The sequence below is a fragment of the Peromyscus leucopus genome, chromosome 13, assembly GCF_004664715.2.
Source record: "Peromyscus leucopus breed LL Stock chromosome 13, UCI_PerLeu_2.1, whole genome shotgun sequence".
Lineage (NCBI taxonomy): Eukaryota > Metazoa > Chordata > Mammalia > Rodentia > Cricetidae > Peromyscus > Peromyscus leucopus.
The window spans coordinates 64477003-64501787 of NC_051074.1; the positions used below are offsets into that span (position 1 = coordinate 64477003).

At 38.2% G+C, this 24785-nt stretch overlaps 1 protein-coding gene across 1 annotated transcript in view; it reads left to right on the forward strand.

The window, feature by feature from the left end:
* The window catches only part of Col5a2 (collagen type V alpha 2 chain), a 131513-nt gene that overhangs the window by 93192 nt on the left and 13536 nt on the right, over positions 1-24785 (forward strand). The window contains exons 17-44 of the mRNA XM_028887045.2: positions 733-777; positions 2828-2881; positions 6634-6732; positions 7031-7075; positions 7179-7277; positions 7724-7777; positions 7979-8086; positions 9252-9305; positions 9808-9906; positions 10380-10433; positions 11141-11239; positions 11348-11401; positions 11496-11549; positions 12461-12514; positions 13564-13617; positions 15438-15482; positions 15983-16081; positions 17425-17532; positions 17818-17871; positions 19344-19397; positions 19578-19631; positions 20092-20145; positions 20526-20633; positions 20742-20795; positions 21296-21349; positions 22250-22411; positions 22970-23077; positions 24113-24220. Coding sequence (XP_028742878.1) covers positions 733-777; positions 2828-2881; positions 6634-6732; positions 7031-7075; positions 7179-7277; positions 7724-7777; positions 7979-8086; positions 9252-9305; positions 9808-9906; positions 10380-10433; positions 11141-11239; positions 11348-11401; positions 11496-11549; positions 12461-12514; positions 13564-13617; positions 15438-15482; positions 15983-16081; positions 17425-17532; positions 17818-17871; positions 19344-19397; positions 19578-19631; positions 20092-20145; positions 20526-20633; positions 20742-20795; positions 21296-21349; positions 22250-22411; positions 22970-23077; positions 24113-24220 — 2088 coding nt within the window. The remainder of the gene's footprint in view (positions 1-732; positions 778-2827; positions 2882-6633; positions 6733-7030; positions 7076-7178; positions 7278-7723; positions 7778-7978; positions 8087-9251; positions 9306-9807; positions 9907-10379; positions 10434-11140; positions 11240-11347; positions 11402-11495; positions 11550-12460; positions 12515-13563; positions 13618-15437; positions 15483-15982; positions 16082-17424; positions 17533-17817; positions 17872-19343; positions 19398-19577; positions 19632-20091; positions 20146-20525; positions 20634-20741; positions 20796-21295; positions 21350-22249; positions 22412-22969; positions 23078-24112; positions 24221-24785) is intronic.

Genomic DNA, 24785 nt, shown 5'->3' on the forward strand with positions numbered 1-24785 from the left:
ATCCATGAAATATGAATAAGGAAGCAGACTCTGAGAGAAGAAGCTGGGTAGTGTTGCAATTACAGCAAAGACCTCAGCAAATACCCAGGGAATCCTCAGCCTATGTAGACGTGACCAAAGAAAGGGCAGCAATGGGAAGAGCCATTGCCGTCTCCAGGGAGAGTCTGACTGTAGCCCTCAGCAGGTGTTGTTCCAGATGACTCAGTGGACCCTTCTGTGATATTCCATCCTGACAGGGATCTCTGAACTAGAAAGAATTAATTTGAACTTAATTTTTGTTTGTGCCTCCTGTGTTCTTATTTTGTTTGTTTATTTTGTAAAAGCACTTGTCCTCAGAGTTAATCTGGTCAGTAAGAAAGACAAGATGCCCAAACTATCATTGGATCTGAGTTTACATGACACAAGGTGATGTAGTTAAGTAAAGCCAACATTTGGATCTGTTTTCCTTCTTTAATCTTGACTTTTAATTGTTTTTTACGGATAAAGGATAAATATGTTTATTGCATTTATATGTATATATATATGTGTATATATATATATATATATAATCTGTCTTGAATAAACTCATGCTTTTATTGCCATTAGTAGTTCAGTGGCCCTTGTTGTCAGTCAGACTTAATATTTTTTCAATATTTTTCAGGGGAAATTGTTTGGGAAGTAAATGAATTATGAGGAAACACTGTGGAAGATGCAATTCCCTCTTTTAATTCTCTCTCTCTCTTTTTAAATTAGGGACAACGAGGTGCCCATGGTATGCCTGGAAAACCTGGACCAATGGTGAGTTGTGTTATTTTAGTATTAACTGATCAAGTAATCCATTATTAATTTGTATATTTTCACATTTATGTATTTATTCATATTTTATTTACTTTTGTGTATACAATTACACAAGTGTTCTAGACACTTGAAATAAAAATCTGAAAAGCATAGGTCTTATTTTTGAAAACTGGATATAAACGTGGATTACTATTGTCAATGATGTAATGTAGAGTGAATTTGAAATATAGAGCACAGAGGAGGATTGCTTAAACCTCCAATACATGAAGTATGTAAATAAAGAATTAAAACTGAATAATTATCAAATAAATCTTCAGTTATTGGTACATAAAATAGCAGTTGTGTAATTTCATCTATAGAATGAGTAAATAAAAAAATATGGTGAACTCAGGGCAATATTAAAGAAAGAGCTGAACTGGCTGGCAGGTAATAAATCGTTCACACAGTTACATTTATTATGCTAAGGAATGCTTGATCTCTTTCCTATCACAGGTATTGAGAAACCATTCTGTGGCATTAAGTGTAGGCATATATTACCAGAAAGAGCATCAGTTATTGATGTTGTAGATGGATGAAGGTGGTCAAGATTGAGTGTGAAAGCACCATTAGCTTAATTCCAGAAAGGGACTGTAAAATTGTAAACTAAATCTCTTATATTGGCAGTGAAGTTCAGTTACATATTAGTGAGCTAAAAAAGTACAATTACACATTGGTTTTCTGGTTTAAGGAGTTCGGCACATGATGACATTTATCTGAAATTGGTGTGTGTGTGTGTGTGTGTGTGTGTGTGTGTGTGTGTGTGTGCGTGTGTATTCTGTTTGCAAGTATTTTATTAGAATTTTTGAATCTACGTTCATCAGGACAAAGTCATAGTTCTCTAATTTGATAAACATGTCATGTCATTCAGTTTTGCCTTACTTGTGGTTCTCCCCTGTGTATATCTTCAATCTTTACTTGTTAACTGTTGAGTTACCCAAAGGTATAAAGGGTATTCATGTATCTATGGAAAAAAAGGGATTGCAGTCGATATAAATCTCTCTCTATATTATGCATTTATTATGCCAAGAACTCTTAAATTACACCTCTATAAGCAAAGCAAAACCAATTCTCTCTAATAGATGTGTGATCTAATTTTTTCCTGAGCTATAAAGAAATTGATTCTTTTTCTTTATCAAATTGCATAATTTTTAGTGGCTCTTTAGTTCTTTAGTAGTGGTACTGTAGTTTTTGAAAGGTGGAATTTTCCATTTACAATCAAGATGGTTATTCATAAAATATACATAATAGGGTATTGTCAGGTGAAATAGAAATATATTAATCAAAATTCTTGACCCTGTGGATTTTTCTTCCCCTTGTCACTCAAAAAATGAAGTGAAATATAGGATAAAAGGAATATACTTTGAAAGAATTTTATTAATTCAAAACTCCAAGAATCAAAACATGCTCTTCAAAGAAGTGTGGTAATTTAGCACTGTATCCCAAAGTCATAGCCTCTAAACTGGTTTACAGTGATCACTCCAGCTGTGTGCTGAAGTGTTAAACTGTCCTTGTGACTCAACATGGACAAACCAAGGCGCACCTTTCAAAAGACAAGTGTTTCAACTGTGATTTAATCAATTTTATGTGGTACAATTAGGAAATGTGTGCTTCTGGATGAGATCTATTAATTTTATTTTATGTGTAGGAGTATTTTGCCTAGTGTGTGTGTATACCATATTCATGTCTGGCATCCAGACAGCTGTGAGCTGCATGTAGGTGCTGGGAACTTAACCCAGGTTTTCTGCAAAAACAGCAAGTGATCTTTGCTGCTGTGCCATCTCCTCAGGCCTGGAAATTCAGTTCTTATGGTTGATGCCATTGTATACATCTTTGAGCACTACTTTAGGCCAATGTTGGATGATACTTGTAATATAACCACATTGTTTTTTATGATGTACAGATTGTTCCTATCTGTTATAAATACAGATTTCCCCCTCCAAAGAATAGAAAAATGACATCATCGTATACGGACTAAAAATATGTGATTGCTTTACTGGTTTCTTTTTCATAGGGTCCCCTTGGGATACCGGGCTCTTCTGGTTTTCCAGGAAATCCTGGAATGAAGGTAAAATAGTAACAGCACTTGATGAGTGATGGGCATTTAAGTAGCTGAAGAGTGTGTGGGTTATTCTTTTTTAATTAGTTGATTGATTTTTTTCTAGCCCAATTACAGTTTTCCCTCCTTTCCTCCCTCCCCCCTCTCCTCCCAGTCCCTCCCCACAGACTCCCCCCACCATCCACTCTTTTCTCTTCAGAAAAGGGCAGGCTTCCCACGTGTATCAGTCAGCTATGGCATATCAAGATGCAATAAGACTAGGCATCTCCTCTCCTATTGAGTTTGGAAGAGGCAACCCAGTAGGAGGAAAGGGTCCCAAAAGCAGGTAACAGAGTCAGAGACAGACCCCACTTCCACTGTACTACAAGAAGACCAAGCTATGTGCCAAAGGCCTAGGTCAGTTCCAAGAAAGCTCTTTGGTTGTCAGCTCAGGTTCTGTGAGCCCCTAGGAGCCCAGGTTAATTGGTTTTGTGGATTTTCTTGTGGTGTCCTTGGACTCTCTGGCTCCCATAATCCTCCCCCTCATTTCCCAGGATTCCCTGAGGTCCACCTAAGGTTTAGCTGTTAGTCTCTGCATCTGTTTCCATCTGTTGCTGAGTGAAGCCTGACTGATAACAACTGTGCTAGGGAACATATGAGTGTAGCAGAATATCATTAGGAATCATTTATTGACTATTGTTTTTTTCCACTCACATTTCACAAGAGAAAGAGCCTAGAGTAGTATGCTCGTGGTCCTTATGCAAGGGAATTAAAAAAGGAAATGGAAAAATGAAACATGTTATATGATGTGCCATTAAGGAAAACGTACTTAGAGTCACATAACTGAACTCTATAGACAAATTTTTGAATTGGCTGTAAGGTAAGAAAGAACATCTTGGAGCGAGTGGACACTCTGTTCTTGGATAGAGTGTGGGAAGTAACTAATAGCAGACTGTTTTAAACAATAGGAAGTTAAAATAAATTAGATCTTGAAAAAAAACAAAAGCTGTTCTGTTCCAACATGCTGGCCATTCCTCAGTTCCTCTCCACCCAAGCCCTTAAAGAAGTGAGTAGGGAGAACACTTGGCTTTCCATGTGGGAATGGAATAAAGCATTCTGTGGCATTGTGTTGTGTCACAGCTTGTTCTTTCTCTCAGCTCTCTGGAGAGAGTCAAAGAATATAGTAGGAGGACAAAAAGAGTATACTCGCTAAATCACAAATAAATTCACAACACTGATTCTAAGTTGGGAGCCACAGGATTTGATTTCCCTTTGCCCCAGGAGCAGTTACTTTCTTGGTCTTGAAAACAAATTTCCTTATAACATTCATCTTGCAAAAGCAACTGCATCCACAGCTGGCCCATCAGGAGCTGCTCTGTGCCTCCTTTTCCAATAGAATTCTGTCCAGGTTTCAGTGTGATGATTTGTGTAAATCCTTAATATGGGGGCTGGTCCAGCCAATATAGAACAGGCTCATGCTTCTTAAGCCGTAGTCAGACAGAATGTGAATTTAGAAATAGAAAGAAGCTGCCATTTTAAGTATTATTTGAAATATGAGAATAATTTATGTAGCAGAAATCTTAAAAGTTCTTATTAATAAAAACAAACCTGAGGCCAATTATTGGGGTAAATGCTGGAAGATCAGAGAGACAGAACAGGCCACAGCCACCTCACCTCGCCAGTTCCTGAACTGGTTCTGTTTCCTCAGACTGGAAGCCTCTGAGTCCTCATCCAAAATAAAACTCAGCCGAACTGCTACTAGAAGCCTGAAAGCTTAACCAGCCAAATGCTTAACCAGCCAAATGCTTCTAGTTTCTGGACTTCACACCTTATATATCTTTCTGTTTTTGCCATCACTCCCTGGGATTAAAGGCTCACCTCTTGGGATTAAAGGCGTGTGTCACCATGCCTGGCTGTTTCCAATGTGGCCTTGAACTCACAGAGATCCAGAGGGATTTCTGCCTCTGGAATGCTAGGATTAAAGGTGTGAGAGCCACCATTTTCTAGCCTTTGCATCTAGTGGCTGTTCTGTCTCTGACCCCAGATAAGTTTATTAGGGTGCACAATATTTTGGGGAACACGATACTACCACACATTTACTCAAATTATTCTCTAGGCTGAGCTTTAAGTTGAAGTCTTAAGTCATCTCAGTAACTGGTCCCTGCTTTCCTGAGAATCTGTTCCTTTAGGATTCTGATCTCTCAAAAGCCCACATTCCTCTTCTTCCTCTTCCTTCCTCTCCTCTGTCTCCTCATCCTCCTTTTCTCTTCCTGTTTCTCTTACATAATACTGGCCATTCATTCTTCTTCTTCCCCCTCTTTCTTCCTTCTTGACCCCCTCCCTCCCTGTTTTTCTGATGCTATTTAAGTAGGTATCCACCACTGTGTTACAACCCCAGCCCTGAAGTCCAATTTTTTTTTATTATTGACTCTTGACCCAACCTCCCTTTATGCTCTTCTTAAAACATATAGAATATTCCTACACACTTCCATGGAGACTCCCCACCCTTAAACTGAGTGCTGGCTAGGAAAATAATGAAATGATACTCACTGAGCCATGATCTGTGAACTTGCAGAAAGGAGTGTCTTCTCACTGCACCGGCAATTGGACATTAGTTCAGCTTCTCTCGCGACATGCACAATTGGTTATTTTGGCATACTGCCCTGTACCCCTGTGTGTTGGTGGGACTCATTTTTGGCCATTGAATCTTCCTTAATAAAACTCAAACATGTACTAAGTTAGGTATATCTCAGAATTTATTTCACTGTCTCTGCCTCCCCATTTCCTAATCATAAAATCTCTGGGTCCTTGGTCTTAGCTATTTCTCTAAGACTATACCATAGTTTCTGACTGTATATGGATCAACTTTCACATCCAGTCATTTGCATTTCAGTAAAGGGTGAAAGGAATTTAATATGTTTTATTATTATAAATTAGCCTCCTAAAGCTTACAATTTTAGTTTTCTTAGTTTCCATAAGGAATATGAGGGATAAAAATACAGGACCAACCTTGAATTTCAGAGAAACATAGGAAATGTTTGTGGTAACAGTGTATCTTAAAAATTGCTTAGAAGAAACTCATACTGAATTTGTTTATATGAACCAAAAGTTACCCTAATATGCTGGATTTGGACTTGCTATTTTGACTGTCATCTTGGACTGAAGTACAAGTTGCCATGGCCCTTTGCTCTGTTATTAATGCTGTTATTTTAATATCTTCTAGTTCCTAGAAGAGAAAGTGTTATTTATTTTGATAATGCATTGGCTTTTGCTTTTACGTTGCTAGAAGTCATCAAGTTTATTAGCCACTTCAAAACCAGGTGTTTTCCATCTTATTGAATAAACATTTATTTGAAGGTCAATAAGTGAATGTTTAATAAGTCAAAGCTTATTCTTTACTCTGAAACATGATTTGCTATATTGCTTCTATAGAAAGGAAATGGTTTTCTTGCCTCTAAAGTATAGTGTGAAATTTCACGTGTAATTTTACAGTGAGTTCAATCCATTCAAAGAGCTATTGGGCCCTGTAACAAATTTTAGCTATAAAACAGCACTGGATGGCGGAGGCATTCAGAAATCGTCTGTTGCCTTCTGTGTTTCCGTCAAGCTTTAACCGTGTGGTTCTAGGTTAGACTTCAAATATCCAGGTTTACACTGAACATAAACGAGCTCTTAGCTTCAGACACGTAGATTTCAAATGAAAAACTCCAAACGTGTAATTACCCCTAGACCACAACCCTAGTATTTTACTTGAGTTAATGTTTTCTTTTCCATCCCTTTAGGGAGAAGCAGGTCCCACTGGGGCCCGAGGCCCTGAAGGTCCTCAGGGGCAGAGAGGTGAAACAGGACCGCCTGGCCCAGTGGGCTCTCACGGCCTTCCTGTAAGTGTCTCACATCTAAGAGCTAGCCCAGAAGGATGCTTATGTGCTACAGTGTCAGAAGACATAACTTATTTAATATAACCAATTAACACTCAGAAAAAGAACATTTTACCTGTCAATACATCCTTCTTTGTCTGTCTTATAGAAAAAGTTATTCTTGAAAAGTGCTGTTTTGATAAAATTGTGGATTTTTTTTTTTGTTTGAAAATTTCCTGCCTTTTCTTAGATGACCTGAATACTATGTGACATGGGTCAGATATAGCCTAATATTTCCAAAAATGTTTCATGTACTTTTTAGGGTGCAGTGGGAACTGATGGTACTCCTGGTGCCAAAGGCCCCACAGTAAGTAACAGTATTTATGTCCGGTGGTTTTGAAAGGGATGCGGTCCTTGGTTCTAGATTACTACGAGGTCTATGTTCATCATGTCACTCTTGTTGCTGTCAGGGTTCTGCGGGAACCTCTGGTCCTCCTGGCTTGTCGGGGCCTCCTGGATCTCCTGGCCCTCAGGGCAGCACTGGACCTCAGGGAATCCGAGGACAACCAGTAATGTCTCACATTATTTTTAAAATGTTTTCAGATTTTAGTGTAATTACATCATTTCCCCTTTCTTTTTCCTCCCTCCAAACTCTCTCATAGACCCCCTCCTTGCTCTCTTTCAAATTCATGACCTCTTTTTCCATTCATTGTTGATATGTACGTGTGTGTGTGTGTGTGTGTGTGTGTGTGTGTGTGTGTGTGTGTGTGTGCATGCATGTGTGTATGTATATATGTATATGCCGGGCGTGGGGGATTGTACTTGTAATACTTGTGCCGATTCCCCCCATACGTGTTCTCCGACTCCACACGAATGTGCACACACCCACACAAAATACTGTATTTCATTTTAGTACTAATTCAACATAGACCCAGCAGCCCATTCACTGTTCTCAATTAGAGCAGGAGGTTAGCTAAATTTCCCGGTTCTTTCAACTGCTGATATTTTGTTTTAGGGTGATCCAGGAGTTCCAGGTTTCAAAGGAGAAGCTGGCCCAAAGGGAGAACCGGTAAGCCTTCAATTATTTTAATGATGAAAAGTATAAATATTGTCTAGAGGTGTATTACTGAAAATTTTCATGTATGTAATATAGTAATGGCACAAAATAATCATTTAATATATTTAAATTTTTTACTGACTTAGTTATGTAAGTTTCCTAACTTAAACTTAACGGCTGACTATTCCTGGACCCCTTCTTCTGTTTTAATAGGGGCCACATGGTGTCCAGGGTCCCATAGGCCCACCTGGTGAAGAAGGCAAAAGAGGCCCTCGAGGTGACCCAGGCACAGTTGGTCCTCCAGGCCCAATGGGAGAAAGGGTACATTTGAATAAATTTCATTTTCTCTCTTTTCCTGTGTGTGCTTTAGGAGGTCGCATGAGTAACTTTGTGAATAGGAAGGAACATAAATTAGGAGACAGTGTAGACGCCTTGCAGAGTGTACTATGTTTATCTCTGTGTAAAAAGAGACAAGTGCCTATTTAAACTTCACTCATGTGCTCATCAAATGCTGGCTGACTGGTTAGTGTAAGCCACTTGGGGCTTTAAGTGCTCAGGATACATCAGCCACCAAGCAGCCTGGGTTCTAATCCTCATGTGGGTTGTGAACAGGTCTACTTTACTGAGTGGTAAACAATAAGTCAACAGTTAAACAAAACTGTTTAATAGGTGCCCCATACGGTATTCAATAATTGGTGATAGTGTACAGTGACTTCGGGTATGTGACAGTGATGGGTGCTAGGTCAGTGAGTGTGAGAAGGAGTGTGTGACAGTGATGGGTGCTAGGTCAGTGAGTGGAGAAGGAGTGTGTGACGGTGCTAGGTGCTAGGTCAGTGAGTGGAGAAGGAGTGTGTGACAGTGATGGGTGCTAGGTTGTGAGTGGGAGAGAGGGTTGTTTGAGAAGGCAGCAGCTTGGCTGAGGTGGAAGCAAAGCCTGCGATGGAGCGTGGGAGACAGAGCATTCCCATTCCTAGCAGAGGAGACAGGAAAGGACTTAGTGGTTTTAAGAGTAGAAGAGGTTAGTGTCAGTGGAGTATAAGAAAACAGACCTGAAGGGACTGTAATCATCTTCATTTGCAAGCAGTTTGAGTGAAATCCATGGTCTTCTTCCTCTATAAGATAATATGAAGCATGCTAACGCTGGCATTTTGATCGCTATGGACAGTGATTTTGCTTCTTGGGTCTACACATTAGTTTTTTTTTCTGTGTTTATTTTACAATTAATTATTTCTTCAAGATTTCTTCTTGAAGGTTTGGTTCAATACTCATAGTCATCAAATTTTCAATTAATTTTTTTCTAGTAAGATTATCTTCTTTATATATATAAATATCTTTTGTATATATCTTATATATATATATATATCTTTTGCTGTGTTAACTTGATCAGAGCTCTGAAAACTTTATAATACTGAAAACAAAGCCTCTTCACTAGTTATATCACACGATGAACGACAGCATCTCAGAACTGCATTTTGATTCATTGTAGGGTGCTCCTGGCAATCGTGGTTTTCCAGGATCTGATGGGTTACCTGGACCAAAGGTAAGACCACAGCAAGGCTGACATTTTCAGGATGGGGATGTGTCCCTGGACCACACGAGTCCATGCCCATATGGGACACAGAAGCAGGTATTGGGCGAAACCCCAAACCTGTCCTATTTCTTTTTCTTTTTAGCATTAGGAGGTCCTGGGAAATAGATGGTTGTTTGAATAATATGAGGCCTGGCTTCCAGACTTTCCAAGGTCACTTCTGAGAGCAAAAGGTTGTAGAACCTTAGTATGGATGATGCAACCTTTAGATGAAATTTAAGCTCCAACATTCCTTGTTGAAGTGAGGCTGTGATTTCATTTTTCTTTAATTAATGGTGAAAAAGACCATTTTCACAGAGGATACAAGTTAGAACTAAACATTCCATGACATTGTTTTCAAATACATCTTTGTCAAATCTTTGATAAAATGACCGCATATTAATGTGTATTTGGAAGATAAGAACTTAACATCTTCTTGCTTTGTTTCAATTCTGCCCTGTCTTCTTTGGAATAGGGTGCTCAGGGAGAGCGTGGTCCTGTAGGCTCTTCGGGGCCTAAAGGAGGCCAAGGAGACCCAGGACGTCCCGGTGAACCTGGGTTGCCAGGTGCTCGGGTAAGAGCTCTGTAGCTATATGTTGTCAGCATCCAAGTACTTCTGAATTCATTGGTGTTTCATTTCCTATTTTTATGTTTAGCTTGTTGTACAACATAGAGCGTCATTTTAAATGTTTTGAATATATGCATTGTTTTAGAAACACTGGTGTGCTATTTTTGACATGTACATAAAGTACAGTAATTTCTAAAAGAGCCTTTTAAAGGAGTGTATACAAACAGCTCCACTGCTCTTCTTGGGAAGGGTATCTATAAATTTTTACAACTTCTAATTTTTATGCTAAAAAATAACCTGTTTGAACTTTGGTAAAGAAAGTTGTTGTTTCAATTTAACAAAATGTCATTTAAAATTTTACCTGAACTGTGAAATTGCCCCTCTGTTTAGTTGTTTACAATAAAGTATTGTTTTTCTACTTAAAGTCTTTACATCAACTGCTATTCAGCAACAAATTAACAGTTGATTTTCATTGTCAGGGCCTGACAGGAAACCCTGGGGTTCAAGGTCCTGAAGGAAAACTTGGGCCTTTGGTAAGTAGTTTAAACAATTCCGTCACTTTTAACATTTCCCACTAGACGTGTAAGTTATATTTATTTATCCCGTGAATGATGTTCATGATTACATTCTTTAAGTGTCCCTAGCAACAATTTCTTAGTATCTATGAATTTTCAAATGGAGCAAAATGTAAGTTGAATTTTCTCAATTAGATAATTAAAATTTATTCAGTGAAAAAGTTGACAATGTATTTTAATATTGTTAAAATTTGTTTAACATTATTCTCGTTTCCTGATGGCATTCCACTTTCACATGTTTTAGAAATAAATATGCTGTCAGCTTATGTATCCTAAGTCTTTGCTTTAGTGTGAAATGGGAATTTTAAATATTCAAGACCACAAAACAGAATGAATGAAAGAAGAGAAGACCTGCCCTTAACATGAGAGGGCCAGGAGATGGGGACAATGAGGCTTATGAATGGAGCAGGATTAGAATTTCTGCTCTAAATGCTCAAAGTACCTCAGGGCCTTACAAACCAAATCAAACCAACCCCCCAAAACAAGCAAACAAACAAACAAAAAACAACTATTCGGGTTTTCTCATTCACTCTTTCTTATTCATAAGCACAAGAAAATTAATGTTTAGTTAAGATGACTTTTAAGGTTATCTAACTCAGATGACAATGGGTACACACATGGCTGTGCTTAGAACTCAACTTACCTGCCTGCTGTCAACCCTGCAGGGCGCTCCTGGGGAAGATGGCCGGTCAGGTCCTCCAGGCTCAGTTGGCATCAGAGGGCAGCCTGGAAGCATGGGCCTTCCAGGCCCCAAAGGTAGCAGTGTGAGTACAGTGAACAACATTTAACAGATCATTGGAATCTGCGGTTGGAGATCAAGGTATATTTCTTGAACTGCATGAATTTAGAATAGTGTCCATGTACTTTTTTAGGGTGACCTTGGAAAACCGGGAGAAGCAGGGAATGCTGGTGTTCCTGGGCAAAGGGTAGGCATCCATTTTCTGATATTGAATAAAGAAGATATAAAACCATCCAAATTCTGATGGCCTCACCTAAAATGTCATGTCCATGTGACCCTAGGGGGCTCCTGGCAAAGATGGAGAAGTTGGTCCTTCAGGACCCGTGGGGCCTCCGGTATGTGACTTTCTTCGATGATATTGTACATTGTATTTCTCAGTGTTTCTCCAAGATTACTCATGAATAAGTTTCAGGGAAGAGAATGAGGAAATAAGGGACTGGATATGTGTTTTCATTTTATTCCTTCTGTTCTCTTTTCATTTTATTGGTGTATTGCTCTCTCCTTCTTGGGTAAAAAGACTGATCTCATTTTAAACTGTAAAATGGCATCTAGTGACAGAGGTGGTTACCCTCTGTACACCATACTTGAAGAATATATCAGTTGACAAGAATAGTTTTTGAAGATATTTATAATGTAGTCACTTAAGATGTATAAATGCAGAATTATACTTCCATTCTGATAATGTATCTTATAAAAATGTATTTAAGTTGACTGGTTTTGAAAAGGTAAAAAGAAATGTTCATCTTTCCATGCTATGTTTTTATCTTGAGACTTTTTAATTGTTTATCAAAAGTGTTTTGACATATTTAGTTTTCATGGGGTCAGCTTAAGTAGCCTCTGAAATGATGGCATTGCCTTCTTTAATCATTTTATTTGAAATTACAATGAATAGAAATAAACTTTAATAGAAATACAACCCTTCAAATTAGATTTAGGAAATAATGGATTTCCTATATTCCATCTATGGTTTGCTCTAGGCCTTTTATGTTTGAATTAAAACCAAACCAAAACAAAAACAAAAACCATGCTATAATTTCTTCACTGGCTTTTTAAATAAAATTTTCTCACTTTCAAGGACTTCAAATAATGTAATTTGGTGATTCTTACTACTAATGTATTATCTGGCTAATATGTAGATCAGATGGTTGGAAGAAATACCAATAGATCAATAACCCTGGCTCATGTAAATGAAAAACAGACATAAACGTCTGGTGGGATTCATGCGTTTTTTTTCTCTTTTACTTAGGGCCTAGCTGGGGAAAGAGGAGAGCAGGGACCTCCAGGCCCTACTGGCTTTCAGGTATGCACTAATTTAGGCTTTTATTTATTCCATGAATTGTTTATAGAAATACTTTTTTTTTTTTAACACAGAAACTAGCCGATTGTGAATGCTCACACCTGCATTCCTACCAGCTGGGAGACTGAGTTAGAGTGATTGCTTCGAGTACACAGCCAACCCATGCTACCTATTAAATTCCAGACCAGGCTAGAGTATAGAGTGAGACCTACATGTATGAATATGTATGTATACATGTATGCATGCACATGATAGAACATTTAAATGAGGCAAAGTCCTTTAATTTTCAAAGCAGACATCTTTTAGGATAGTTGTGTATAGTCAAACATCATTGATCAAAAATAGGGAATGACCTTCCTCCAAAAAAATGATTAAACACATAGCGGGTAAGAAATTAATGATAATAGAATGTTCCCAACATCTCAACAGGCTCATTAAACTTGAGCTTACCTGGTTTTATTGGTGTACTCACTAAGACTTGTTCACAGAATGCTTCCATATAGTATACATTATTTAAGGGCATGAAAAAGTCAGTTTGTGGAAACATCAGACCTTCTTCCAATAATATTCTAGCAGGTTCAAACATGCTAGAGTCAAAAGAAACATGAAGAGCCTTGTATTATATTTGTATCTTAATTTTTTTTATTTTTTATTTTTTTGGTTTTTTGAGACAGAGTTTCTCTGTGTAGTTTTGGTGCCTGTCCTGGCTCTCACTCTGTAGACCAGGCCGGCCTCAAACTCACAGAGATCTGCCTGGCTCTGCCTCCCAAGTGCTGGGATTAAAGGCGTGTGCCACTGCCACCCAGCTCTTACCTTAATTTTTAAGTGGTATGGATAAATAAGAATCCAGCCTTATAAATCGACAATCCCCATGCCTTCTAATAGGTGGCTTCCTAATGTATTTGGACAATATTTTTCATAACTTTTGCTTAATATGTCCATGCAATGTCTTTTGCATGGAAGTTGAATGAAGTATAAAATGTAAACTTTTTGGTTTTGTAGCTGATAAACTTCCAGTGAATCACTAGTTTTATTTATCACTTTTGTTTTAGGGGCTTCCTGGGCCTCCAGGACCTCCTGGGGAAGGTGGAAAGTCAGGTGACCAAGTAAGTTTTTAAGTAATAGCATCAAAAGTATAAATTGGTAGATTATAATATCATCTTTGATTGGTAAAGCTCTAGGATTTTTTTCTGTTTAATGATTCAATTATGACCATTTACAGATGAAAGAACTCAGATGTTGTGTGATTTCCCCAAAGTCACACAACTCCTCCACTTTCAATCCATCTCACACAGTTTCTATGTATCTTATGCATACAGTAGTACTGGATGACTCACCGTCAGGAATTGATATAAACACCTTAATGGTGCAGATTTGCTCTTTTATCTTTGATAGATTAATTTGTTTATTACCATTACTGTTCAATAAACATTTGCTGAACATTCTATTTGCTTGGCTCTATTAATCACTCAACCTTCTCAGCTGGACAGTTGGTGGGTGACTGTGTAGCTCTATATTTCCAAATAATGGAAGAAAGAGAATATAGGAAAACAGCATAATACTAGCATGACCCAAATGCTGCATACAGCAGGAGAGGCACTATATGTGTAGATTTCATGATATAGTAAGACTTTCCAAAAGTAATATTGTACATAAAATCTGAAGGATGAAAGGTGGAAAAGTATTTCAGGAAGTTGGAATAACAAGTTCAAATGCTTGCTGAACAATTTAAGGTACCATAAAAATGCAGTGTCAGCAGTGGGGGGCACAGCATGAGGTGGTGGGGAAGAGGCTGGAGGTGTGGACCAGGGACTAGATTGAAGGGAGTCCTAAACCGAGCTTCATCTGTTCATTCTTAGAGTAGAGGGAATCTGGCAAAAGGCTTTTAAGTAGGAAGTGCTGCAGCCAGACTTGGGTTTCAGGACTATGAAACCACAGTGAGAGCAATACATTTCCAAAGAGAAATCTGGAGGCAGACTTGATAAAGTTATCTTTTTAAAAAAATAATTCTCTCATACTATTGTTTGACCACAGTTTCCCCCCTCCACTCCCCCGAATTCCTCCTCCCCACCTCCCCTCTCCCCATCCTTCAGAAAAGAGCAGGCCTCCCAGGGATATCAACTGAACATAGCATAACAAGTTACACTAAGACAAGGCACAAACCCTCATATCATGACTGGAAGAGGCAACCCAGTAGGAGGAAAAGGGTCCCAAGAGCAGACAAAAGAGTCAGAAACACCCCTGCTTCCACTTTTAGGAGTCCCACAAAAACCCCAAGCTAAACAACCACAAGGGCTTAGCACAGACCCACACAGGCTCTGTGATTGCCACTTCAGTCTCCGAGCGCTCCTTTGAGCACTGTTTAGCTGATTATATGGGTTGTGTTCTCCTGGTGTCCTCAACCTCTCTGGCTCCTATAATCCTTCCTCCCCATCTTCCATGGGCTTCCCCAAGCTTATCAAAGGAAGAAGTTTTGAAATAGCATTACTGCTATTTTGATCCCGGAATTCTTAGTGGAATATATATATTCATTCTAGATTCAATGTAATTGAAATTGAGTTAGTTGAAATGACCAGCTCTTATGTGCTTTTGTATGTGTCTTTCCTAATATTTAAACACTTTCTAATACTCTGTTTTAAAAAAGACACTATAACTATGCTCTGCTATCTCTGAGAAATCTAATATGCTATCTTTGTGAGGGAATATTCTACACATTCTCATTGCCAAAAATTCAGACTTTTGTGTTAATGTAAATTTTTTCAGAAAAATATGATATTCCCTCAATTGTAAAAGTATATATATTTTTCACTCTTTAATATTTATTTTAATGGCACACTGCAGAAAATGTGATGTTTGATCTGGAAATAATTCCAATAATACAAGAACTAGATGCATGTTTTTCTTCCACTTTTTTCAAATTGTCTAGGGTGTTCCTGGAGAGCCTGGAGCGGTTGGCCCTTTAGGACCTCGGGTAGGTATTTTCTGTTGTGTGATTCATTTTGTTTCCCGTTGGCCTCAGAACAAAATGAAGTCTTTTATCTTAAGGGGTATTTTACTTTAAGTATTAAATTGTTCTATTGTCTGAAAAATTCATGGGATACCTGTCCTGTGAACATAAGAGTATCTTTGGTTTTATTCATTTCTTGGTACTAAATTAGAAAACCTGAGCCATTATAGTGGCTCTATTAAAAAAATTTCTCCAGCCTGGCTGTTGAGGCACACGCCTTTAATCCCAGCTCTCAGGAGGCAGGTGGATCTCTGTGAGTTCAAGGCCAGCCTGGTCTACAGAGTGAGTTCCAGGACAGTCCTGGTGGGTAGATACATAGAGAAACCCTGTCTTGAGAAACTGAAAATAAAGAAAAAAAGAAAAGAAAAAAGAAAAAAATCTCCAGTCGAATACATTTTGTAAGAACTTTTAAAACTCATTTTAGATTAATATTGAGGTTATTTGACATTCTGGTGTTATACTAGGGAGAAAGAGGGAACCCTGGAGAAAGAGGAGAGCCAGGAATTACCGGGCTGCCTGGGGAGAAAGGCATGGCTGGAGGACATGGCCCTGATGGTCCAAAGGTGAGTGCAGTTCTGACCTGGGCTTTCCAAAAGCTTTGGAACTTACCAGCTTCCTCTGGAATGCATTTTCTCTTGATTTTCTAGGATAACTTGATTGAATTATTTCTTCAACAAATCTTTAGTGGCTGCATTTTGACCTTTTTTTCTGGCACCTAGAGAGTGAACTTTCTGTGGTAGGAATGAGGAGCTCAGGCTCAGGATGCTCTGTCGTACATGCACGTGTCCCTGATGCCCTTGCGTTTTGTTGGTAACATTTATGAATTAGCAGAGATGAGAAATGGAAAGTCACTTGTTGGTAGCATCTGTGAGTGAAAGAAACAAGGAATGGAGCATCACAGTTTATTAGTAGGTGTGTTAAGCCATGTGCCATGCTCTACATCTTGGCTCTGTGATTACAGTTACTACCTTTTTGAAAAGATACAGCTTTGAACATAGTGCAACACAGAGAATATAGTGCAGAGAACATCCCTGTGTGCATTCATGTGCCGTCTTAGGATTGGCAGACAACAGTGTAGCAAAGTTTCATGTGTGAAACCGAAGTGGAATTCATGGTCATATGACTGAGAGGGCTTTAACATCATCAAGGTCTGGGATGATGGAATGAAGCCAATCTTGATTTGATTGTGCAGTAATCTGGGAACAAGCTTAATCTCACAAGTTTCCCAAGGAAATAGAGAAATGCCTCTTTTCCCTAAATACAGTATCTTCTTTCTTTATTAATATGTCTGTCATGGTCAATGAAGGGGAAAGCAAGGTCAATTCAATTAATTTTATTTGACAGAACATTTATTTTTCTTTTTATTGGAATTAGTGTTTAATTATCTATAAAGACAGGATGGGTGTGGGTCATGAAACTAGGGTGAGAGCCATGAGAGGGGGGAAGTGATGTTGACTTTGGGGAGGGCAGCATGTCACATATGTGACATGAAAGTAGAAAAGAAGCCACCGGAAGTGGTATAGTACAAGAGATGCCAAGAGGGTTGGGAAGGCATCGAAACAAATTATGTTCAAGATTCCAAATCGAAACCAATAATTTATATACTAATGGCAAATAAAAATTAAAATTATATTACCAAAGAGGTAAGTCAGAAAAGAGAATAACATGATAGAAGGGTTGAAGTGAACAAAAAAGAAGTTAAGAATGCAAACCAAAACTCAGAATGTAAATCTATGTGGTTTTCAAGAAACCCCACTAAGACACATATTTCCTAAGTGCAAATCTAAGCATTAATCCAAATTCTTATCTAATTGCTGACATTTAATTATTTAAACTGACTAAAGCAGCAACTTCACAGGTTTTAATATTAACATATTAATATTATCTCATCATTTATTCACTTTAGGGCAATCCAGGTCCAACTGGGACAGTTGGGGACACAGGGCCACCAGGTCTTCAAGGTATGCCCGGAGAAAGAGGAATTGCAGGAACACCTGGCCCCAAGGGTGACAGAGTAAGTTCTGTTTCTTATTAATTAATTTTCCCATTGCATGTCTCTAGACTTTCTATGATAGTGATTTCTTGAGCAGACTTTTATTTCTCTCAGGCTGAGTTAAGAGCCATTTTTCCTTCTAATCATTTATTTATTGAGAATATGCAAAGTCAGGTACTGCTGTAGTCTGTAGGGGGTGGAACTGTGAAGGAGACAAGTAGATGCTTGCCCTCATGGAGTGTCATCTGGAGCATAGGAAGCACAGTTAAGTGCACAGCTGATATCTTGTTGTTTGTGTTTTCCCAGGGTGGTATAGGAGAAAAAGGTGCTGAAGGGACAGCTGGAAATGATGGAGCAAGGGTAAGGGAAAGCTGTCTTCTCGCGTGGGCTACAGACTGACTCATTGTTCCTTATCCTACAAACTTGCTTTAAATTTTAACAGTCAAGTTACTCACGCTGACTTATCATCAAGACTGCAATAATGATGTCATTTGAGACATGATGTAGACTGACAGTGGGTACTTATTTTATTTACCCTGCATTACAGCAATTCAATAAAAGAAGAAAGAAACGGGGAAAGGGAGGGAGGGATGGATGGATGGATGGAGGGAGGGAGGGAGGGAAGGAGGGAGGGAGGGAGGGAGGAAGGGAGGGAGCAAAGGAAGGAAGGAAGGAAGGAAGGAAGGAAGGAAGGAAGGAAGGAAGGAAGGAAGGAAGGAAGGAAGGAAGGAAGGAAGAGAGAAAGAAAATTCGACCTGAAAGAATGAGCTAGAACACACAGAGCTATCTCTATATCTACCGTGCTTATAAAACTATGTGTGAACGATCAGGGCAAATAGAATGATCGCATTATTTGTAGTAAATGCAATGTATTGTTTTAGGGGAGAGGCATCTGCTGTAAGAAAACAATAACATGTTTGCTCTGTGTTAATAACATCCTCCCCTATATGAACAGGGCACTTTTATTTTCTAGCATATAAGCAATGAGCTGGTTTTTACTCAGGTTTCAGGAGGTATTCTAGGAAAATTATGAGAAGAATATGTTTTTCTCTTATAGATATGAAGAAAACAGAATCTTTTTTTCTTAAGAATATACAATTAATAAGTAAATTTGATTCCTTGCATTCTTTCAACAATGCATATATAACTTTAACGACAAAAAAATATTGAGTTACCTATGAAGAAGAAACAGAAAATCAACAGAGCACTTGTTCCTAAAGAACCCCATCAATCTGGCCATTTAAATATTGTGATTATGTGTCCTGAAGCTCCAGGTACTGCCCCAGGTGGTGGCTGTCCTACACTTCCCGTGTAGAGAACTACATCAGCAGCAGTGAACCTTAGTTGTGAATGACACTTTCATCTTAGACACTGAAGATGTGTTTAGTAGTATAATTGCATTTTTCATAAAAGAATTATATTTTGTTATGACATTAACATTTAAGAAAATATCACAAAAGAAAAGCCAATTTTCAATCTATACCTAAATTTCAAAATAGATACTAGCAAAATGTAACAGGTTATAAAAAGCAAATAAACATTGTCAAAGAAAGCTGCTAATTTAGATCTAATTTTAAGACAGTTTCATATACTGAACAGACTTACATGAAAGAGGGAAAAACATTTTGTAAAGAAAATCTAGTTGCTAGTATATGGACAACATTGCAAAAGTCTTGACAATGTAGAGGTGATGTCATCTATGGTAGATAATGACTTGCATGACTTGTAGATCATGCTATAAAAATAATAGCTGGCTTGTTTGCTTATTTACTTAAACATGAAAATTTCTGTACATATTTTCCCTCAGTGTACTTTGTTCTATTAATTTCCAGGGTCTTCCAGGTCCCTTGGGACCGCCAGGTCCTGCAGGCCCTACTGGAGAAAAGGTAAGTTGAAAGATGTCACTGTGCACTCCAAAATAAGAAGGCCTACCTAAAGTGTTGCTGTTTCTCACCACTGTGCTTGAGATAGATTATCTCAGAGTTTTGTCTACCTATACAAGGTGCCTATTTGTCTCTAATTGTACTGTGCATTGGATACTTAGCTATCTAAAATCTACTTTCTAGGGAGAATCTGGTCCTCGAGGTTTAGTTGGTCCTCCTGGATCGCGTGGCAATCCTGTAAGTGAAAATCTTTTGACATTCTTTAGTGTGAGGTTTTATCCTAAAGAATTTTCCTCTTTTTGACCTATCATCTATCTATCTATCTATCTATCTATCTATCTATCTATCTATCTATCATCTATCTATCATCTATCTATCATCATTAATCACTGTCTGTAGAATCTTTAATGTAACTTTCATGCTTATTGTGTTATGTTATATCTCCCTGTCTTTCAAATTTTATTTTCATTAAACTTAAAAAATTATCAGTTGCACAATGAATTAAATCTAGGCAAGTAGTTTTTTTTATAAGTAATAAGACATTTCTTTGATCTTGAGAATTTTGTTCAATGACCTCCAATTTATTATTTCACTTAAGGATCTTCCTCAAGCAATGTAGCTGACTTCTCTATATACAGTTAGCTACATAAAATGTATATTAAATGTGGAAGCTTCATTACTATTTGTCTTCTTTTAGGGTTCTCGTGGTGAAAATGGTCCAACTGGAGCTGTTGGTTTTGCTGGACCCCAGGTAAAATTTGTAAATGTTTCTAACTTCAAACAAATACTCTTCTTAGTAGAGAAATGAGTTTGTGTTATTTTCATATGTTTTAAGATATATTAAAATCTATAAATTTTAAAATATTTTATGTATTATTCAACATATTTTTCATAGGTGGAACAAAAGTTGGTGCTTATAATATTTTGGTATATGTAATTATTTTCTTTGATGAAAATAGTCTAAGATTTTTCCTAGAAAGTGTTAAAGAAGTTATTGAGTTTTTTTATACCAGACTTAGACTAGTTATACAGAAACATTCTATAAGACTAAATTGCATGTTAATAATAAACTATGAAATAATTTATTTATAAATCTTAAAAATAATTACTCATTTGAAAAATTGCATTTAGGGTCCTGATGGGCAGCCTGGAGTCAAGGGTGAGCCTGGAGAACCTGGGCAGAAGGGAGATGCTGGTTCTCCTGGACCCCAAGGGCTAGCAGGATCACCTGGTCCTCATGTGAGTTAAAAACTAAAACGGAAAATTTGATACCAGGGCCCAATATTTACAATGTGCAGTGCCTGCATGTGGCTTACTGTTGTGGTCTTTTATTTTTTTTCCACTTAGGGTCCTCATGGCGTTCCTGGACTGAAAGGCGGTCGCGGAACCCAGGGTCCACCTGTGAGTCTCTTTGTTATTCTGGGAATTGTGCGCAGCCAGTTGCAAATATTGAATGTGACCTGGTTATATAAATGTTAACTGTCATCTTAGGATGCAATAACATGTTATCCTATGTATCCGCTGTATTATAGAGCAAAGGGTGCTTAGCTTAAGCTGGAGATCTGGGTGAAAATCAGTTTTGTTAATCGTGAAAACCCAGTTGCTTCATGTGGAGCAGAAGTATTAAGTATCAAATTATGTAGCTGATTACACAAAAGAACCTGTGTGGTTTTAGCTCTCCTTTTATATGTTTAAAAGAAAAAGTCAAAACAGAAAAACTGTTTAACTCTATCAGTTAATCCAGATTCTCTAAAACATTTGAGGAATGAGAAGAGTAAAAAGCTACATGGTCCTAAATAAGGGAATCAACAGGCCTGGAGTCTCCTGTGTGAAATGTAGGCTTCAGGAAAATAAAGAAATAACTTCTTATCTGGACTGATTGTGTGGTATTTTGTTCTCAGGGTGCTACAGGATTTCCTGGTTCTGCCGGCAGAGTTGGGCCCCCAGGCCCTGCTGTAAGTCAACTTTGATTTAAATCATTGGTAGTAAATTTAATGCATGTACTTGTATGTGTACCACAACACATGTAGCAACTAATTACAACTAATTTTAATTAGTTGTATTTAATCTCTTACTGATTTGTTTTCCTCTTCGTTAAGGCTTCTTGCATTATATTGACATTTCACCAAAACAAATCCAAAGTTACCAATCAACAAACTTGGAAGTTTATTTGCATGTATTTTCTAACCTAATGTTTGAGCATGATTTTGTTTGAGTATTAAATACTTTTTTGTTATGTGCTAATAATAAATCTCAGTTAGAAAGCATCTGCAGAATCTCTGAAACTTTCTTCTTAAAAATTCAGTCTTTTTATGTATACATGTGTGTGTGCCTGCATAAGTTTATGTTCCATGTACATGCAGAAGCTGGTCGAGGCCAGAGAGGGTGTTGAATCCTCTAGGACTAGAGTTAGAGGCAGCTGTGCTCACCACGTGGGTGCCAGGCATCAAACCCATGTCATACGCCAGAGCCAAGGGGGTTCTTCATAGCTTCACCATTGCGCCAGCCCCTGAGAGTTTCTTTAGTAAATCTGTCATATGACCAGTTCAGACCAGTCCAAGTAAAATAAAACATAAACTATAGTTGGAACAGTGCCCTAAATAAGTTTGAAAATTAAAATTAATTTCATAACTTGTAATAATGAGGGAGTAAATAATCATCTAAAAATGAAATTTTGGCTTTTCCCAGTGGTATGCCTTACTTTCTTAAGTATCCGAAGTGACCGATTATCTAAGAAGATAACCAACCATCAGTAGGACAGTGCCCTCGATGTCTGAGGCAGAGCACTCTGGGTCAGTTCTTCTTACTTAGTTTCTACTTTGCCCTCCTCATTGCTTCTTTTTGTGTGATGTCAGGGAGCTCCAGGACCTGCAGGGCCCATAGGGGAGCCTGGGAAGGAGGGACCTCCCGGTCTTCGTGGGGACCCTGGCTCTCATGGGCGAGTGGGTGATAGAGGACCAGCTGGCCCACCTGGCGGCCCAGGAGACAAAGGGGACCCAGGAGAAGACGGACAAACTGTAAGTTTAGCATCTGTTTTACTGCAACTCTAATTGAAATACTTATAATCACTGTAATAATCACTGCCATAAAATCCATCTGGAAACATTCCTAAATGCTTTTATCTCACTAAGTTATATACATTTTCAATTTCTAATCCTCTGCTGTGAAAGTGTATATATAAAAGTTTACAAAATGGTAAAGGACATGGTTTTCTTAAACTAAACCAAAAAAACGTTCATTATTGACTGTCTCCTATGTGAAGAAAATAAAACATATATTATCATATTTAATATTTACATACTACTAAATATTACTATTTTTAGAAATATAATGCTTCTAAATTTTCTTTTCATCCTTTTAAAAAGAGGAAACAAATTTTTTGAATAGCTCTCTCCTTTTATTTTCATTAGCTATCAAGTTCCTTCCCAAGTGTTGAATAATGTTGGGGCTACTGAAAAGAGAGGTTTTCATCCTCATACTTCCTCAAAGTCTATAAAACTATAGTCAACTATATAAATTACTCAGATATAGACTCATCCTATAGAGTAGTAATTATAGTCTGATATCACCATTAGGGTCCAGATGGTCCTCCTGGTCCGGCTGGTACCACTGGGCAAAGAGGGATTGTAGGAATGCCTGGACAACGTGGGGAGCGAGGCATGCCCGGCCTTCCTGGCCCAGCGGTGAGTAGCTGTGTTGGTCAATATTCATCCGATATAACTTTTGCAGAAAGACTTGATTTGTTTTGCTAGATGAGTTGGTTCAAACAGCCTTAAGCTGACATAAATTCCTAGCTTTTAAAAACCTTTGATCTTAAATGTTAAATGCTTAACCACCTTGACAAACATTTGTTTAACCTTGGAGCTACAGAAGTAGATAACAAGTGTTTGGATTTTTGGTGACTCAAATATTTCTTCAAAGATAAAAATGATGCTAGCAAAGGGGGATTACTTCTGGTGGTTTGCTAGTATCTTTTAAAAGAAACAACCTTAACAAAACAGCCATACTTCACAGTTAATCAACAAAGAGAAGAACTAGGTGAGCTGAGGTCACGTTAGAAGTGATTGTGGATGAACTATAATCTCCTGTTTCCCATGGGTGCTTGAGGATCTCATATTCTTTGGAATATGGAGGAGAGTTTGATGCTGTAAAAACTCTGAAGTGACTGATTTTACCAGTGAGTGTTTACAGTATTTGAGGGGAAAATGGTGCTTTTATGGAATGTGGACAGAGGTTGGACTCCTGGTACGATAAACTAGAAGACCTTTGGGTAGAAATATGAAGCTAACACATTAGGAGTTAAAGTTTATCTTGGTGATATCAGAGTTGAGCCAAGAACTGGAAACTAAAATTTTTTAGTGATGAGCGTGAAGTACTGGAACACATTTAAAACAAACGAGCAGAAAAACAGGAGTGATAAGGGTGTGTATATCTTTGTAGTGATACAGACTCCAGAAAGGCAGTCATAATTTACTACATATGTTTCAAACACAAAATGCAAGGAGGTGGTACAGGGTACTTTTCATCTCTTTGATATGTCAGGACTAATGTGATCAGAAGTGGGCATGTCTTTGAGCAAACATGGGTTGCTGTAGGATACTGGACAACTGTTTCTATAGGAGAAGAGACTGACGTACTACTGAATAAATGAAGCCTTATGAAGACTGATATTCTTGATTCTTTGTGCAAGGGTTGACATACTTGTGCTTTAATTTCAGGGCACACCAGGGAAAGTAGGACCAACCGGTGCTACAGGAGATAAAGGTCCCCCTGGGCCCGTAGGACCCCCAGGCTCCAATGGTCCAGTCGGAGAACCTGGGCCAGAAGTGAGTGCTGCAATCCTAAGGAAAATACCTCCTATTTTAGCTAAGTGTGGTGGGGATAATTCTTCTGTTATGAAGCTGATGTGGATATTTAGAGATAGACTGCACACATGAGCTTAAGAAAGATTTTTGTCATGCTGTTTGACGTACTCAGCCTTTCTAGAGACTTAGCTAAATGAGAGAGAAACCCAATCAGTGCCCTTGTACTGACTTTCGGAAAAGCTGCAGTGAGCATTTCGGTTGATTTAGCCTGTGGAAATGGTTTTGAAGGTGGAAGGACACAGCCATTCATCTTTCCCCGGTTATTATTTTGTTCTGCGATGGGATATTTATCACAATTGCCAAGCATTGCCATGATAGGATTAATGAAACTCTTACAGCTCATGAAGAAGGGAGAGGAAGTAGAGGGCATTTTTCTTTGTCACTGTGAAGTAACATTATGGTTGTCATGTCCCTTTAGTCTCTTTTGAGAGGAAATACAGTGATGACAGGCAATTTCAGAAGCTAAAGGCTGGAATACCCTCTGCTGAGCAACTTAATGAGTGAATTACCAAAGGATCACACGTTC